This window comes from Chlorocebus sabaeus, chromosome 21 (assembly GCF_047675955.1).
Source record: "Chlorocebus sabaeus isolate Y175 chromosome 21, mChlSab1.0.hap1, whole genome shotgun sequence".
Classification (NCBI taxonomy): domain Eukaryota; kingdom Metazoa; phylum Chordata; class Mammalia; order Primates; family Cercopithecidae; genus Chlorocebus; species Chlorocebus sabaeus.
Genome location: NC_132924.1, coordinates 79,300,678 through 79,320,474, shown reverse-complemented (window position 1 = coordinate 79,320,474; position 19,797 = coordinate 79,300,678). Strand labels below are relative to the sequence as shown.

General features: G+C 36.2%; 1 protein-coding gene and 1 long non-coding RNA gene across 3 annotated transcripts in view; one reads left to right on the top strand and one right to left on the bottom strand.

Moving 5' to 3' along the window:
* The window catches only part of NAMPT (nicotinamide phosphoribosyltransferase), a 37,362-nt gene extending 23,539 nt beyond the window's left edge, over positions 1 to 13,823 (top strand). The window contains exons 8-11 of the mRNA XM_007982516.3: positions 1,328 to 1,447; positions 7,697 to 7,837; positions 9,043 to 9,177; positions 10,856 to 13,823. Of these exons, the coding sequence (XP_007980707.1) occupies positions 1,328 to 1,447; positions 7,697 to 7,837; positions 9,043 to 9,177; positions 10,856 to 10,966 (507 nt within the window). The 3' untranslated portion in view covers positions 10,967 to 13,823. The remainder of the gene's footprint in view (positions 1 to 1,327; positions 1,448 to 7,696; positions 7,838 to 9,042; positions 9,178 to 10,855) is intronic.
* The window catches only part of LOC103226705 (uncharacterized), a 139,462-nt gene that overhangs the window by 15,492 nt on the left and 104,173 nt on the right, over positions 1 to 19,797 (bottom strand). For both annotated transcript variants that reach the window (XR_005242386.2, XR_005242387.2), the window contains exon 3: positions 1,640 to 1,689. This is a non-coding gene — a long non-coding RNA (uncharacterized lncRNA). The remainder of the gene's footprint in view (positions 1 to 1,639; positions 1,690 to 19,797) is intronic.

The following is a 19,797-nucleotide window of genomic DNA, read 5'->3' as shown; positions in this document are numbered from 1 at the left end:
CATAAGTCACTGCTAGACCATTGAAGTTGTTAGCACAGAAGAAATAGGAACAGGGTGATGTGGAATAAAAATAATTCAAAAATACTCAAGTGGAGGTTCTTTAGAAATACTGTTGATTCATAATGTAGCAATGTTGCTTTTTGTTGTTAATGTTCAAGGATTTGGTTTATCTTCTTCAAAAAGTAATAATAGCAGACTTATTTGATGCCTACTACTAGAAAAATATTTTAGGTGCTTTACATAAGATGTGTCATTTAATCTCTACAAAAAAACACAATGATAAATATTACTGTCTCTGTTATAGAAGAAAAAACAGAGGCTTAGAAAGGTTAAAGTAACTTGCTCAAGGTCACACAACATGGAAGATAAGGAGCCAGATATCCAGTGTAGGTCTTTCGGCTGCAGCCTTGCTACTTGACCACACTGTTTGATACTTAATGATAGAGTACTTACCCCTTAAGAAAGGGAGACACAGAATTAAGGAGGTCTTTTCTTACTCTATTAAATGATAGGCCAATCTGAAAGTCTTGTCTTAGCCTGCAATATTTGGTTTCAGCAAACTTGACAGGTTTCATATTTTTACTGTTACCTCATAAAAATTATACACAGCTAGTTATGAGAAACTGATTTCATCAATATGGAATTTTCTCGTTAGAATCTTTAATCAGTTTATTTAGGAAAAGGAAATGATTGTTGTGGGAAGAGAATGTCAGTATTTACTCTTTTGTTTATCTGACCAAGCTTTCTGAGAAATTTTAAATTGGTGTACAAAACTTTTAATAGTAAGACAGTTTGCGTATTGTGCAATTTGGCTTTAAGAGCAAAGGAGAACTTAGAGACTATGGGTTCTAGATGCTGTGTCTGCCTATCACCGTTTCTCTGAACTTTGTGATTGAACTGGATTCATGTTGGAGTTACATCAGACAAAAACCAAAGTCATTGGGCACAAGCAGAATAAATCCAAATCAAAAGTATAATCATGAATTTGTTAAATAATGCTTTATATACTTCTTTAAAATGTACTTAATCTAATTTTAAGGATTTTTTTTTCTTGAATCCATATAATTTGAAAGGTCTAAGGGGAAAAACTTGTTTTGAGCCACTTTATGATGTGAATTCACTTCATAGGAAATAACATGCTTGTTTTTAATGTACTTTAAAGGGTTTGGACCAAATTTTAGAAGGCGTATACATAGTGTTATAAAATTTTTTAAATAGTTACTTTTTATATTCTCGATTATCAAAGCAAAATCATTTAACTTTGAAAAGCTCTTATACTTGTTTTCAGCTTTAGTTATTTATGTTGCATGTATATTTTTCCATATAGGTTTTAGAGATTTTAGGTAAGAAGTTTCCTGTTACTGAGAACTCAAAGGGCTACAAGTTGCTGCCACCTTATCTTAGAGTTATTCAAGGGGATGGAGTAGATATTAATACCTTACAAGAGGTATGTGTTTTATATTAAAAGTTTCAATAAGGCAATTCTTATAATTAAGCTTGTTTATATTTGTTGGATAAAGAGCACAACATAAATACAATTTTAAGTCTTTGTGTTTATGTTGGTATAAATCTCTGTGCATTGCTTAAAGTTTAGAAATAATAGTTTAAAATACAGAAGTGCCAGCCAAGCCATACTTACTCTTCCAGTTGTCATTGGCCACCCTGAATGATGAATCTAAAGAAGTATCACTGTGAAACAAGAAAATGTCAGTCAAGAAATATTCCTTGGAATATAAAACCAAACCTTGACTCTGCTGGCATAGGTGTGAGTGAGCTTCACAAATCTGTAAAACTCATATTAATGGGTGCTTTTTCAGAAATTATAGAATAGCTGTCACCTCTTCGTGAAATTAAATACTTAATTTCACCTCTTCGAAATTAAGTATTGACTGTCATCACTATTAGTTTTAGCCAAATAGTGTAAGTGTTATGCAGGCATACCTCATTTTATTGTGCTTTGCAAACATTGCATTTTTTACGAATTGAAGGTTGTGGCAACCCTGTGTTGAGCAAGTCTGTTGGTGCTATTTTTCCAATATGTGTTCACTTCATGTCTGTGTGACACTTACTGGTAAATTCTCACAATATTTCAGACTTTGTCATTATATCTGTTATGGTGATCTGTGATTAGTGATCTTCGATGTTACTACTGTAATTGTTTTAGGGCACCACAGAGCACACCCAGAAAAGACAGTGAACTTAATTGATAAATACTGTGTGTGGTGTGACTCCTTCACCAGTTACCTATTCCCTGTCTCTCTCTGCTCACTTCAAGTCTGCCTATGCGCTGAGACACAACAGTATTTAAATTAGGTCAATTAATAACCCCACAATGGCCTCTGGGTGTTCAAGTGAATGGAAAAGTCACATCCCTCTCATTTTAAATCAAAACCTAGAAATGATTAAGTTTAGTGAGGAAGGCATGTTGAAAGCTAGAATAGGCCTCTTAAGGCAAACAGTAGGCCAAGTTGTGAATGCAAAGGAAAAGTTTTTGAAGAAAAATAGAAGTGCTACTCCACTAAACATATGAATAAGAAAGTGAAACACAGCTTTATTGATGACAGGGAGAAAGTTTGAGTGGTCTGAATAGAAGATCAAACCAGCCACAACATTTCCTTAGGCCAAAGCCTAATGCAGAGCAAGGCCCTCGTTTCAATTCTGTGAAGGCCAAGAGAGGTGATGAAGCTGCAGAAGAAAAATTGGAAGCTAGCAGAGGTTGGTTCCTGTGATTTAGGGAAAGAAGCCATCTCTGTAACATGAGTGCAGAATGAAGCAGCAAGTGCTGATGTAGAAGCTGCTGCAAGTTACCCAGAAGATCTAGCTAAAATCATTGATGCAGGTGGCTACACTAAACAACAGATGGTCAATGTAGAGGAAACAGCCTTCCATTGGAAGAAGGTGCCATCTAGGACTTTCATAACTAGAGAGGAAGAGTCAACGCCTGCTTTGAAAGGACACACTAACTCTCGTTAGTGGATAATGCAGCTGGTCACTTTAAGTGGAAGACAGTGCTCATTTATCATTCTGAAAATCCTAGGACCCTTAGAATTTGCTGAATCTACCCTGCCTGTGCTTATAAATGGAACAACAAAGCCTGGATGACAGCATATCTGTTTACATCATAGTGTACTGCATATTTTAAGCCCACTGTTTGGACCCACTGCTCAGGGGAAAAAAAAAAAAAAAAAGATTGCTTTCAAAATATTATTGCAGATGGCATCTAAGATCTGATGGAGATGTACAAAGAGGTTAATGTTGTTTTTCATGCCTGCTAACACAACGTCCATTTGACAGCCTATCCATCAAAGAGTAATTTCAAATATTATTATTTAGGACATATATTCTTGGCCAGGTGCGGTGGCTCACGCCTGTAATCCCAACACTTTGAGAGGCCGAGGCAGGCAGATCACAAGGTCAGGAGATCAAGACCATTTCTGGCCAACACGGTGAAACCCCGTCTCTACTAAAAATACAAAAATTAGCCGGGCGGGGCGATGCGTGCCTGTAGTCCCAGCTACTCAGGAGGCTGAGGCAAGAGAATTGCCTGAACCCGGGAGGCAAAGGCTACAGTGCACCAAGATCCTGCCACTGCACTCCAGCCTGGGCAACAGAGCAAAACTCCATCTCAGAAAAAGGAAGAAATATATTCTTAAGTGTATAGCTGAAAAGGATTCACCATTCTAGATGCCGTTTAAGAACATGCTTCATGGGAGGATGTTAAAATGTCAGCATTAACAGGAATTTGGAAGGAATTGATTCTAACCCTCACGGATAACTGAGTCTTGATTTGACTTCAAGACTTCAGTGGAGGAAGTAACTACAAATGTGGTAGAAATAGCTAGATAACTAGAATTAGAAGTGGAGCCTGAAGGTATGACTGAATTGCTGCAGTCTCATGATTAAATTTGAACAGATGAGGATTTGCTTCATATGGATGGATAAAGAAAGTGATTTCTTGAGATGAAATCTACTTCTAGCAGAGATGCTGTAACATCGTTGAAATGACAACAAAGGACCTTCGAATATCAATAAAATTGGTTGATAAAACCAAAGCAGGATTTGAGAAGATGCACTCCAATTTTGAAAGAAGTTCTTGTGTGGGTGAATGCTATTATACCAAACAGCATCGCATGCTACAGATAAATCTTTCGTGATCGGAAGAGTCAATTGATGCGACAGACTTCATTGTTGTCATTTTAAGACATTGCCACAGCCACCCCAACCTTCAGCAACCCTGATCAGTCAGCAGCCATCAACAGTGCAAGGGCCTCCACCAACAAAAAGATGACTCAGGCTCAAGTGACCATTAGCATTATTTAGCAATAAAGTATTTTTAAGACATAATGCTATTGCACACTTAATAGACTGCAATGTAGTGTAAACATAAGTTTTATATGCAGGAGGAAACCAAAAAATTCCCCTGACTTGCTTTATTGCAGTGGTCTGGAAGCAAGCCCACGGTGTTTTCAAAGTATGTCTGTATTGTCTTAAAATTTTTGCCTCTTGTTTACTAAATAATGTTCTTAAGAGCCATAATTTCATCATAACTAACATCTAAAATACTCTGTAGAATATCACTAACATAATGTAGGCTGTCCACATTCAGAAACCACTGACATTTTGATGTATACCAATCTCAGATGGTATCTACAGCTATGAAACACAGGTTTTTTGCTGTTTGAAAGAGTTCGGTGGTGGTAGAGTAAGGTCAGTTCCCAAATTATAGTTTTCCAAAGATTGATTTGGGAGTGAGAAGTATTATGTTTTGTAGAGATGGGGGTCTCGCTGTTTCCCAGGCTGGCCTCAAAATCTCCTTGACTCAAGCCTCCCAAAGTGCTGAGATTACAGGCGTGAGCCACCATTCCCAGCCTGTATGTGCATCTTTGTAGTTGAGAATCAGCCCAAAACTGTACATGAATAAAAACTACATAAACAAGAATTAAATATTGAGATAAATACTCTTTGGCATTAGTGAAACAAACAGAACAAATAGGGCATTGAATCGTTTTGTGTTAATGCAGATGTACTCAGGAAGGAAAAATGTCTTTTTTTTTTTTTGAGACGTAGTTCGCTCTTGTTGCCGAAGCTGAAGTGCAGTGGCACGATCTCGGCTCACTACAACCTCTGCTTCTCGGGTGCCTAGGATTACAGGCATGTGCCACCATGCCCTTAATTTTTTGTATTTTTAGTAGAAAAGGGGTTTCACCATGTTAGCCAGGCTGGTCTCAAACTGCTGACCTCAGGTGATCTGCCCGCCTCAGTCTCCCAAAGTGCTGGGATTACAGGCATGAGCCACCGCGCCTGGCCAGAAAAATGTCTTTAAAAGAAAAAAAAAGCTGGGCCTATAGGTGTACCTAAAGGATAATACAGATGTTCCTCTCAAGTTAGCATGGGGTTGCATCTCAATAAACCCATTTTTAAGTTGAAAATATTAAGTGGAAAATGCATTTATTATTCCTAACCTACCAGACCTCGTAGTTTAGCCTCGCTTACCCTACAGGTGCTCAGAACACTTACTAGCCTACAGTTGAGTAGTCATCTAACATAAAACCTATTTGATAGTAAAGTGTTGAATATCTCAAGTAATTTATTGATGTTCCACTGAATGCAAATCACTTTTGCACCATTGTTAAGTTGAACCATTGTATGTTTGGGAACATCTGTACTTGTAATTTCTTTACATTGGTATGAAAAATATGTTCTTAGAAGCAGGAAAAAATTCAGTTTTGCTCTGTACGTACACTAAATTAGATGCTATAGTTTTGATAAAATGAAAAATCTGCTTTATTTGGAACAATTACTTTCTTCTTTGACTGTCAGCCTCACTCTTGGACTTTGCTACTCAACCTGTCACCCCTGTGACATCCCATGAGGTTTACAATGTAACCCTGCTCTAGGTTTCCACTTTGCACTGTGTACCAAAATGAAACTGCTTATTTAGGAAAATAAAAATCTCTCATGTTGGACAAAATACAGAGTGTCTATCTTCTTTTTCTATTGTGTTTCAGTTATGGATTCAATCTTCTTGGGTATCATTGAAACCTCTATTTGAGTGATTTATTAAAACATTAACATAGTATTGCATTCTCAGAGTTGGCAAGAGGAAGCTTTCTTTCAAGTCTCACATGTATTAAATGTTTTTCTTCCCAGACTCAAAATTCAGTTTAACTCCAAATTGTCTAAATTTTAAAACTTTTGGTAAAGAAACTTAGCCTGAAATACAGTGATATGATATTAGATGATACTGTTCTTTGTTATTTCCTCATTTTGTTTTTGCCTCTGAAGCATATCTAAAATGAGGTGACAGGTCAGAAACTATTTTCTCTATATTTTACCTTACCCTCCATCTACCTGTTTCCCTTTCTTCCCCTTTTCTGTTCTACTCTTTGCATTTCTTCTGTATTGAAATTCACTTTGTTCACAAATTTAAAGGAAAACCTAAATTCAGGGGCTTTGGGTACCTTTAGGTTCAGGTACAATAAAGACATGAGACTGGATTTGTGTACATCCTAAAGGAATCACTTTTAAATAAGTTTTATATGTTTTCATCTTGATTCTTCTAGATTCATCTTGATTCAAATTAGATGGTTGGCATTTAAAAAGAAAGTTGCATTTCTAAATGTAGATTTGTTTAAAAAATGAAGTTGCTTGGGATTTGTTGGGTTTTTTCCTTTGCAGTGTTGAGAAAAAAAAAAAAGTCAAATTGAGATTATTTGGTGAGAATGTGGTAACTTTGATACACATGAGGCTGTTAAACAAGATTTCCTAATAACTTCTGAAAGTTCTGTTTAACTAAAACAGTGCCAGCCTTTCCGGTTACTTCCTGTTCGACTAGTCTCATGAAATAAATGGTTACCAAACTTCACTTGCCACATTCTATCATCAAACTGATTGAATATGTTAAATAAGAAGGCAGGTGGTAGGTAAATAAACTTGACTTTGGTGAAAGAAATACAAATGACATTGGTAATAAACACATCTTTAAAGTTGTATGTCCCTTGAAAGAACTCTTTTAGAACTGTTCATACAGGTCTGTCTAGCTGGTTTATAACTAATCATTCTCCCAAAAATAATACAGTAATAAATCTTAACACCCAGAGCATCTGTCCATAATTTTGTTTCTGGCACTGGTGCACCAGCCATAATAAAATGACTCTACCAGTATATCAACTGTTATATAGGAGAAGTATTTTATACTCTTTCGCCACCAATATCTTTTGATTCTTACATGTTCCATGATATATGACGTGTAATCATATGGTGTATTGTGACTTATTTGTGATGATTACAGTCATTCCTAGAGTCTAGTAAATTGGCTCCCTTTGCTTTTGTTGCTGACATCTGGACAATAACTTAAAGAGGTGAATGAGAGAAGTTGACTCAAGTAGTCTTAGATATTTATAGCTATTTTTTTCTCACTTTCTCTCATTTCCCTCACTCCCTGAATCCTACCAGAACCACAGTGACAGTAATACAGATGCAGAAACTGTGAATGAAATCGTCTTCTTCCACACATATCCATCTTTTGGGGGTGGGTGGGTCTTTAAAAACAAAATGCAGGCTATGATTATCTATTTATTGACTGTGTTATAAAACAGCTCTTGGATGCTTCATCAATATTGTCCTTTGAAAATAATCTCCATTGTCTTCCAAATTAAGGTTTTGTTTGGTTTTTTGTTTTGTTTTAATCTTCTAGATTGTAGAAGGCATGAAACAAAAAAAGTGGAGTATTGAAAATGTTTCCTTCGGTTCTGGTGGAGCTTTGCTACAGAAGTTAACAAGAGATCTCTTGAATTGTTCCTTCAAGTGTAGTTACGTTGTAACTAATGGCCTTGGGGTATGTCACCTTTTAATTACTTCTGTGTTAGTACCTTCCTTATATATCTAGGTAGAATGTGGTTATTGAGTGCAATTGTCAAAGATTGATGTGGCCCTGGACTGTTAATATGTTGTTGGGTATTGCTGACCTTAACTCAGAAACAAGGAGAAGGGAGATATTAGGTAATAACAGACCTAAGGAGACAGATTTGGAAAAAGTAAGACCAATAAGGAAAAACATTTAAGAGAGATAATACAGGTCAGTCATTTCCCACTGCCTCCATTTATACCTTTGGATCAAAAAGTAGTATTTGGGAACATCAGCTTACCTAGCCATCATATATTAAAGACAAGCAAGTATATAATCACTGACCAAACTGTTTTAGGAAGGTAGAATATGAGGTTTGGATTGTTATACCACAATCATATTCTAGTAGCCATAGAACAGCTAGGCAACTGAACCACCACCCCCGCACTTCTTTGTAACGTCTTGAGAGCTGGAGATTCTATAGAGCAAGGGACAGAGGCAGGAGGATGCTAAGAATTGAGAACACCTGAGTTGATTCCCTGCTTTACTCTTTCATCATTCTTTGGAGAGTTCTGGGATTGACTGATTTGTTGCTGCTTGTTCCATTGCCTCTTGTTTCTGTGGCTTTGCTGCCTACCTTTCTGATGCAGAAACACTCTGCTCTCCTGAGGTTCTCTAAGTCTTTTGTTTCTGACAATAACAAGGCAAAAGTAAAAAGTACCAAAAGAGGGATACGTTATGAAATAGAAAAGCCTTTACCTTAGTAATATTCTTGTTCCCTCTCCAAAGATTGTGTGTGTGGTTTTGGCATAGTTGGTATAGTTGGGCTTTTTTTCAACAGCATATACGTGCTTTGCTTACTATCAGTTTAAAGGCAGTTTATAATATAAAAAGAGATACCTTAAGGGTCACGTGTTAGAATGCTCACAGACTTCCTACAAATGGAGTATTAGGTGTTCTTCAGTGGCAAAAAGGATATCCAAGATGTCATACTTTTTCTTTATTACAAATGACTATCCTTCAAAACAGGTTAAAGTGTTACGTTTCTAAAAGCCAGATGTGGATTGGTTCAGTTACACCTATTAAGTTCTTAAAACTTAAATGTAAATTATGTATATGCTTTCTTGTAAGGGAGTGTTTAGACATTTCTGATGATTAGTCTTGTATTTCTCTAACTTTCTTAATTTGGATTTCAGATTAATGTCTTCAAGGACCCAGTTGCTGATCCCAACAAAAGGTCCAAAAAGGGCCGATTATCTTTACACAGGACGCCAGCAGGGAATTTTGTTACACTGGAGGAAGGAAAAGGAGACCTTGAGGAATATGGTCATGTATGTATCTATGCTGTTTTTTTTCAACAGTAGTAGGTTGGCTCACCAATTAATAAGAAAGGAGGTTTTTATGTTATTGTTTTTGTGGAAGACAAAGTATGATATTTTATTATAAAATGTCCAATTGCTGACCTGGCCTACCAAAATAAGATACAAAACAAGTTTCTACATCATAAACATGGGGCCTGTGTATACACAGGGAGAAATATTTCGTAAGTATAGTGATTGACAGCAAGTTTGTATATACTTTATCTAAAAGCAAACTGTGTTATCTTAATATAAAATGTGAAAACAAGGTGACTTGATTTGGATTACATAATAAATGGTGAAACCTTGATTTAACCAAGTTTTCTGATTCAAATGATCTAATGGTCTTTAGCATACAAAAGTACATTTATATTTGTGAACTCGAGTTAAAAAAATTTTGGTTTTTAAGCCACTTGATCAATAAAACTTTAGACAGAACTATTTATGAATATTCATGTTATCAGAAAAAATACTAAACATGAATGTACTATTACTTCCTATTTTGATTCTTTATACAACATCACAATTACTGCTTATAACATGTTACTTTTATATTTTTTAATGTTTTGAGCCAGAATTGAAATAATTTTGTTACCGTTAATGAAAAAATAACTCTTGTACCTACTGAGATTTTGGCAGTTTTAGTTTATCCCAGATGAGCTAAACTCACTTCAAACTAAAAGTAAAAATCTAAGTGTGATTTTTAAAAGAGAGTATGTGAATGATACTAGAATAAACTAGAAAATCAATTTATAATCATCTAGGCAATTTGATTTAAGAGTAGGAACTAGTATTCACTTATATTTAAATTTATGAAAGAAAATGCTACAGCTAAAGCACTGTGGTTTGAAGCAACACGATGACAAAAATACTAGATAATGTCATATGCACCTCAATCTTCAGACTAGATGGAAAATTGAGATTACTTCTTTGGACTTTTCAGAGAGAAACCAGAAGCAGATAAGCTTTACCAGACCCAAAGGGAATTTAATTTCTTCAATCTGTCTTTGCTACTCTGTATAGATGAAGTGGATTACCTTTATCATCAACTTTTGTAGTGTAAACAGAAACTTTAACCCAGTCACTGTGCGTTAGTCAAGAACGCAATACCTGTTTTTCTTTGTTTCTGTTTTGGGATTGGTTTTGGGCTTTTTGTGGGTTTTTTAGACCAAATTTAGTGACTAGCAAATTTATTAAACTTCCAGTTGATATGTTTAATCACTGTTGAGTTTGTTGGCCAGGAACAAGGCAAGGTTTACCAGGCTTTTTTGCTGCACCGTCAATGATTGTCAGTGACAACCACAGTTCTCCTTGGCACCCAGGCATCTTCCTTCAACTTGAAGGAAAAAAAGAAAAAAAGATTGGTCAGCTAGGTTTCTTGATTTTCCTTTAAGAAAACTGGTTTAAGAATGTAGTATTGAGGTCATTCCTTTTCATAAAAGTTAAATATTTCTACATACCAGGCATCTCAGTGATTGGCCATTTTAGATACTACCTTGGTCCACTAGCATTTTCTATGCATCAAATCATCTCACAATTTGAACACCATTGGCATCTCTTGTGTATTTGATTGGTTGGTCTAATTCATCACACCAGGATTCAGGTATTTACTTTATAATGTAATCTAATCATGAAATTTCCATTGATGCAGGATCTTCTTCATACTGTCTTCAAGAATGGCAAGGTGACAAAAAGCTATTCATTTGATGAAGTAAGAAAAAATGCACAGCTGAATATTGAACTGGAAGCAGCACCTCATTAGGCTTTGTTTTATGACTGGGTGTTTTTGTGTGTGTGTGTGTGTGTGTATGTGCATGCACACACACATACACCTGTGTGTATGTAATACATAATGTTCATTGTACAGATGTGTGGGGTTTCTTTGTGTTATATGATACATTACAGCCAAATTATTTGTTGGTTTATGGACATACTGCCCTTTTTTTTTTTTTTTTTCCCAGTGTTTAGGTGATATCAAAATAGGAAATGCACTTAACCATGTAAAAGATCACTGCTAAAGTAAGCTTTTTAGGGCCTTTTGCCAGTAGGTAGTCACTCAATGTGGTATTGATCTTTTCACAAATAACAGAACTGAGAAACTTTTATATATAACTGATCACATAAAACAGATTTGCATAAAATTACCATGATTGCTTTATGTTTATATTTAACTTGTATTTTTGTACAAACAAGATTGTGTAAGATATATTTAAAGTTTCAGTGATTTAACAGTCTTTCCGACTTTTCATGATTTTTATGAGCACAGACTTTCAAGAAAATACTTGAAAATAAATTACATTGCCTTTTGTCCATTAATCAGCAAATAAAACATGGCCTTAACAAAGTTGTTTGTGTTATTGTACAATTTGAAAATTATGTCAGGACATACCCTGTAGAATTACTAACCTCACTGCCCCTTGTAGAATATGTATTAATCATTCTACATTAAAGAAAATAATGGTTCTTACTGGAATGTCTAGGCACTGTACAGTTATTATATATCTTGGTCGTTGTATTGTACCAGTGAAATGCCAAATTTGAAAGGCCTGTACTGCAATTTTATATGTCAGAGATTGCCTGTGGCTCTAATATGCACCTCAAGATTTTAAGGAGATAATGTTTTTAGAGAGAATTTCTGCTTCCACTATAGAATATATACATAAATGTAAAATACTGACAAAAGTGGAAGTAATGTATTTTAAAGTAATTACACTTCTGAATTTATTTTTCATATTCTATAGTTGGTATGACTTAAATGAATTACTGGAGTGGGTAGTGAGTGTACTTAAATGTTTTGATTCTGTTATATTTTTTATTAAGTTTTTTAAAAATTAAATTGGATATTAAATTGTATGGACATCATTTGTTAATTTTAAACTGAATCCCCTCAATAAGTAATACTGAAGCACATTCTTAAATGAAGATAAATTATCTCCAGTGAAAAGCATGACGTGTTTCAATAGAAGAAATCTTAAGTTGGCTAAATTCAAAGTGCTTGACATCAAAATGTTATAGAGTGATTAGCTACTAGATTCTGAATCAGACATCACATCTAGAGACCAGTTTCTTTCAAATGATTCTTTTATATATTTAACTCTGTTCTTCTGAGGCAGCGGTTGGCCAACTATGGCCCAAAGGCCAAATTCGGACTCCCTTTTATAAATGCAGATTGTCTATGGCTCCTTTCCCACTACTCCAGCCAAAAGTAAACAGCTGCAGTAGAAGCCAAATGAGAAGCATAAGAAGCCAAATGAGAATCATAAAGCCCAAAATGTTTATTTACCTGCCCTTTACACAAAATCACACACACAGTTTCCTGACCTCTGTTCTAAGAAAAGGAGCATGCCTTGCATTTAAGGGAAATATTGGTTTCTAGGGAAGGGAGGAGGCTAAATAGTTGATAAGGAATTTTCCTCTTTTGTCCTCTTTTTTTCTCATTTAAGAATCTGATTCTGGAAGACTGATTTAGAACAGTTTTAACATGACATTAAATGTGAAATTTTAAAAATTGAAAAGCCATAAATCATGTTTTAAATAGTTACCTGAGAAAATATTTTATCACTAGAATAACCTAATTAGAAGTGAGTTATCTTCATTAAATGTTTTTTGTAAGTGGTATTAGAAAGAATATGTTTTTCAGATGATGCTTTAAACATTTAGTGAGAACAATAAGCATTATTCACTTTTAGTAAGAGCCTTCTGTTATCTATGGTAGAAAATAATTTTAAAATGATTTTTAATGTATTTGAGTAATGATGAGTATTAAAAAGAACACACATTTCTTCACAAAATGTGCTAAGGGGTGTGTAAAGAATCAAAAGAAACTGTTACCAGTAATAGTTTTGATAATCACCCGTAATTTTGTATTTAAACCATTTAAACATTGAAATTATTCTACAGACAGTATTCTCTGTGTTCTGTGAATTTCAGCAGCTTCAGAATAGAGTTTAACTTTGAAACTTGCAGTGAAAAAAGCTATCCATTTGTTCACAACCATAAATCAGGAGATGGAGATTAATTCTATTGGCTCTTAGTCACTTGGAACTGATTAATTCTTTCTGTCACTAAGCACTTGGTATTTGGCCATCTCCATTCTGAGCACCAAACGGTTAACATGAATGTCAAGTAGAACTCTGCTGTGTGTCACCCTTAAATCAGCCTGACTCTTCCAGATAAAAGCAAATGGCATTTACAGATTTAAGTTATTAGATTTTAAACTGACATTAATTAATCCCCCTTGATTCATTATATCATCAAGTATTTATATTTTAAATAGGAGGTAGGATTTCTGTGTTAAGACTCTTACTTGTACCCTATAATTAAAGTAAAATGGTTTTTATGAGTATCCCTTATTTTCCCTTCTTAAATTGTTATCAAACAATTTTTATAATGAAATCTATCTTGGAAAATTAGAAAGAAAAATGGCAAGGTATTTATTGTTCTGTTTGCCATAATTTAGAACTCAAACTTAAGTATTTGTAGTTTTACATTCCTTTTTAACCCAGTCAGTGGAGAATGTCAGCTTTTCTCCCAAGTTGTATGTTAAGTCTATTCTAATATGTACTCAACATCAAGTTATAAACATGTAATAAACATGGAAATAAAGTTTAGCTCTATTAGTGAAGTGTTAAATTTGTGTGCTTCAAGTAATGCCATTTTCAGGCCTACCTGTTTTAAGTATTCCTCCAGTTCAAAGAATTAGAAGATGAGAGAAGGGCAAGTGTCAAAGCTGACTCCCCCTTTCTGCTTTGTGCAACTGTATAGATGACAGTGCCTCTTACTAAGGAAGAACACTGGAGGGACACCAGATTTGAGAGAAAAGAACATGATTCCTGTGGTAGGGCTTGAGATGCCTTTGACACATCTAAATGCAGGTATTAAGTAGGCAATTGATGATACAGGTTTGTGGATAGAAGGGCCTCAAGGTGTGACTGATGTATACCTTGGAAGGTATACATCTTTGGAAGCACAAGGTCATTGGAAGCACATAGTAAAGGATACTTTTCTAGGGAGAGTATAGAGCAGGAGTTGGCAAACCCCAGGCCATGGGCCAAATCCAGCCCACCATCTGTTTTTGTAAATAATTTTATTGGAACATAGCCACACCCATTTATTTAGTTATTGCCTTTGGCTATTTTCATGCCACAGTGGCAACACTGATTAGTTGCAACAGAGAAATTATGGCGCAAAAACTAAAATAATTTACTGTGAGGCCCTTTACAGGAAAAGTGCTGATCTCTGCTATAGAGCATAAAGAGAATCTAGGGCTAAACCATGAGTAACTCTTGAAGGTTAAGTGGCAGAACATGAGCAGACCAAATGACAAGCATAGCTAAAGAGATGAAAGTTCCAACCAGGAGTAAAGTCTCAAAAGCCAGAGGAAACATTTTTCAGCCCAGGTGTTGAATGCTGCCGAGAGATCAAATAGGGTGAAGAATTTAAAACAGCTACTGGATTTAGCCACCTGGAAATAATTGGTGTCTTAGACATGTTCCTTTCCAGATAGTAGAAGAGGCTTATTTCTGAAAGAAGCTTCCTTATATACCTCTTTGAATGTGGGGTGTGAAAAGGGAGGAGAGAGTGAGGCAATAGTATCTTTGTCCTTCTAGCTTGTAGCCTTACCTCTGAAAAAGGTCCAGGAAAGAGGAAGGAGTTGAAAATAAAAGCAAAAAGATCAGTGATGATTTGGTGTTCCAGAGACGGTGGAGAAAGGTAAGATCCAAAGCACTTGGTAGGGTATTGGCCTTAAATGATAGGGGTCCTTCTATTCTAGAAGAAAGGAGAAGATGGGAGCAGGTGTGTACTTGGGTGTTCTGTGAAGTCAGAGGCCAGATCCCACTTGTACATGGTTTATTACTCATTCATTTATGTTCACCCCAGAGAAGCGCCATTCTTCATGGTTAGCAACAGATTTCAGTTAGAAACACAGTTATCCTGACCTGCTTTATTTATTTTTTTAATTCTGTAATTGGATACTGAGCTGTTATTTCTTTGACATGAACTAGGGAATGCATGTTGTAATTTTTATAGAGATGGATTAACTATCTCGCTTACAAACTCTCTTGAATTGGCTACACATTTAATTCTGATTAGGTCTTCCTGACTCGCCAGAGGAGTTCTACCAGATCTCTGAGCCTCTCACTTTCTATCCCTTCCTCTTCAGCTAACAAACATGTTCCTTTTTCTCACACCCTTTTTAAAGAACTCCCTTGATAACACCAGCTCTAGCCTCCCTTCTCCCATTTACATCAGACTTCTCTCCATTTACTGCCTCAACTCCCATTCAGTCATCTTCCATCTGGTTCTCACCCCTTATTGGGCAAAGCAGTGACCTTCTAATTGCCAAATGAATAAATTTAGTTATTATATTATCTGAGGGCTCTCCTGCATTTGCCACTACTAATAATTCATTTATTTACTACTTTCTTCTATGATGTTTTTGCGTCTTCTAATCCCTATGGACTGTCCCTTCTCTCTTGGTCTCTTCTTCACACACTTTTAAATGTTGGCACGTCCCATTTATCTCCATGTTCATGTTGGCTGTTGTCAGCCATTCACGTGGTGTCAGCTATGAGCTATCTACTACAGCCTCCATGCATTTATGTCTCCAGCCTAGACTTCTAAATAGAATGATTATTCTACCTGTCAGTGATACGTTTCTACTCAGATGCAACAAATCCAAGCTTACCATATTCCCCCAGAACTTACTGTATTTATTTTGATTCTCTCATTTGGCAGCTCAGCCAGCCCCCAACATGAAACTTCCCTCTCCATTACCCTATACATTTAATCGGCCACATAATCCTATTGATTTACCTACTAAGTAACGTATAATCTCTGTCCCCTCCAACTCTTATTTCAGGCTCTCAAATTTCTTCCTGAAGTACAGGCTGAGCATCCCAGATCCAAAATCTGAAAAACTCCAAAACATGCAATTAAGTTTTGAATGCCTACATGACACTCAAAGGAAATGTCCTTTGAAGCATTTTGGATTTCAGATTTTCTAATTAGGGATGCTCAACCAGTAAGTAAATGCAAATATTCCAGAATCTGAAATCTAAAACACTTCTGGTCCCAAGCATTTCAGAAAGTAATTTCTGTATTACTTCAACTTGTAATACAGAAATTATCTAATTAGTTTTCGTAACTCCAATCCAGCCTCCCTCCACTCTGCTACCAGAGTATTCTAACAAAATCAGTGTCAGTCCCCTGCTGAAAGCACCTCAGTGTTCCTTTAGCCTGCAGGATGCTGCTCAGAATCTAGCCTGACCCATCCCAATCTGGCCTGTGCTGCGTATATAGCCTCATGTCCACTCCTCATTTCCTGTCCAGCATCACTGATTTGCTGTACCTTAGACTCACACATGCACGCATTCTCTACACCATTTTCTGCGTTTCTCTGCCTTTGTGTATTATAACTCCTCGGCCAGGAATGCCTTCCCTGTAGGTGGTACTTATTTTAGGTGACAATGCCTTAAGGTGGACGCAATTTAGGTGATAACACCTCCAAGAGGCCTTCAACAACTCACCTGCCATCCCCACCTCACATGCCCTTCCTCTGGCCTCTGTAGGTGTTGAATGTATCTCTAGCAATTACAGTCTAAAGGTCTGTGTCCTATATGAGACATTCATCTATATTTCCTTCATCAGCACATAGTAGACATTGAAATGTCTGCTGAGTAAATGAATGTCATTAAAATAAACACTTTTAAGGTGTTTTGATAACTTCTCTGTAGTACAAGTACCCTGAACATGTTAGTGTTGTTAAAAAGTGAAACTTTAACATTTTTAAAGTACTTTTTTTTAAAAAAGGTGGATAATTTTTTTAAAGGATATTCACATATTACTGTCTTTTTTAATTCTTAAATTCATGAAGTACAGGTGTTTCATCAAAACACAGATTAGAAAGCTATGGTATGGAGAAGGTATTTGCCTGAGGTCACCATGTATGTAGTTCAGTAGTTCCTAATTTTTCTTGGGTCTTAGGCTTCTGAGAATTTGATGAGAGCTGTGCCTCTCCTCTCAGAAAAATTCTAACTTGTGAATAAACAACAAATTTGCCTAAAATTTGAGGAGGTTCATTTCACAGGCACCTAATTGAGAACTCTTAAGTTAATGACAGAGCAGAGATTAGATGTCAGGGCTGTTTCTAGCAAATGTTCCTCTCTGTTGGAACTTCTAGTAGTAGTCTTAATAATTTTAAGGTTTTAACTTAAATTGTTTTTGGAACAAGTCAACATAAATATAATTTTAATTCCACTTTCAAAGATTCTACAGACTTCACTGATGCAGATTTCAAACTTAGTGGCTATTTTAAATGCCTTTTTTTGTAGGTGGAGAAACAAGCTTAGGAAGTGAAATTAGGAAATCTGGCCATATGATGAAAGAAGATTAAGAATAAACCCAGGAATCTTCTGTACAAACCAGCAACACCAAGCTTTTGACAAAAACTTTCTCTGTATTTTTATAACTAGAAGGTTCTCTTTCTTATAACTAGAAAATTCTGTTTCCAGAAATATAAACAGGCTAGGTCAAATCTAAGTGAAAATGGGACCCCAAGAGGTAACCAGGCATTGACGATGCTTTTGCCCTAGAGTATTTACCAAACCTGGGGACTATGAGCCTCACTTTTTAGGGCCTGAAAGGACATGATGAACAGAAATCAAAGACTCTCCTGCCATAAAGCAGGTCTCCCAAAAGGCTCCACTTCAGGATGAGGATGAACCAGTGGTACTCTATCCCCACACCTCTGAGGAACTGCAAGAAAAGTTGCTTTAGCTTGAGCAAATCAAGAAAAATCTAAGAAACTGACATTGCAAGCTGGCCCTTGCAGTCCAAATTTACCTCCCCTACATATTACAGAAACCTTAAACTATAAACTTCGATTAAACTGGACTGGCAGAGTCCAGAGTTCCCTAAATGCCCGACAGAAGTAAATGCAAATTCTCCCTGAAGGGATACTTTCATCCTACACCACAAAGAATCCCCAAAATAATTTTCTATGGAAAATGAACAGCTCACAGAATAGTCACATAGGCAACAAGACACCATGAATGAGAGCAGCAGAAAAATGATTCACAAAGGGTTCAGATACTGAAATTATGAAACATAAAATCATTGTGCTTATTTTTTTTTTTTAATGAGGCCAGCTGCCATGGCCCACGTCTGTAATCCCAGCACTCTGGGGGGTCGAGGTGGGAGGATCACTTGAGGTCAGGAGTTTGAGGCCAACATGGTGCGACTCTGTCTCTACTAAAAATACAAAAATTAGCCAGATGTGGTGGCGCACACCTGTAATTCCAGCTACTGGAGAGGCTGAGGCAGGAGAATCACTTGAACTGGGGAGGCGGAGGTTGCAGTGAGCTGAGATTGCACCACTGCACTCCAGCCTGGGTGACAGAGTGAGGCTCTGCCTAAAAAAAAAAAAAGAAAGAAAAATGAAGCGTACACTTAAATATCTCTCTGCAGCTAATAGGAAAATTTTTTAAAAGCCTTACAAATTTACTACAGGGATTAATAGAATTTGTGAAAACAAAAAGTTCCGTAATTGAAATTAACAACCAGATTAGATAGCTATAAAGGGCACCAATGACTTTGAAGGCAGATCAGAAGAAATTCAGAATGCAACACAAAGCAAATGGAATGAAAGTTAAGCAACATGAAACAGAAGGCCTCACATATGTCTAATCAGAGCAATGGAAGAAGAGGACAGAGAAAGTGGAGTAGAGGCTATATTTTAAGAGAGAAGGGTTCAGGATTTACCTGAATTGATGAGAAGCAACAGTCTAAAGATTAAAGCTCAATGAATCCCAAGCAAGATAATTTAAATCCAGACACATTATGGTGAAACTGCAAATCACAAGTAACAAAGTATCCTAAAAGCAGCCAGAGGGAAAAAAAGACTGTAATCTGAGGAAGGAGACCGACTGCTCAACTCTCAGCAGCAACACTGGGAGCCAGAAGACAGTGCAATGTCCTGAAAGGAAATAACTGCCAAGAGAGAACGCTGTTGCCCTAAAACTCAGAAAGAAGATGAAATAAAGACACTTTCAGACCACCACAACCTGAAAGTTCGACACTAGCATGCTGTCACTAAAGGGAATTCTATAAAGGATGAAGGAATAAAGAGCCATCAAGGTAGTAAGTATGTATGAGCAAACTAAAACATTGTAAACCAATGTCTTACGGATTCAAATTAAACAATATTCAAAATATACAAGGACAGCATATATTAGAAGAAGGGTAAATTGAATTAAAAGTGTTCTGAGACATTTCAATTGTCAGGAGGAAGTTAAAGTGATTAATTTTACTCTATTGCACTAGTAGATGTAGAAATGAAGTATGTTACTTTCAAACTAACAGGAAAAGGTGGTGGAATGGTTAAAATATTTCAAAATAAAATGACAAGCAAAAAAACAACAGGTGGGACAAATACCAAAAAATTAAAGATAATAATACATAAATTCTGTATATCTAATGTGAATGATCCATATATCCCCACACACACACATAAAATCAGTTGAGGCCAGGCACAGTGGCTCACACCTGTAACCTCAACACTTTGGGTGGCTGAGGCAGGTGGAACACCTGAGG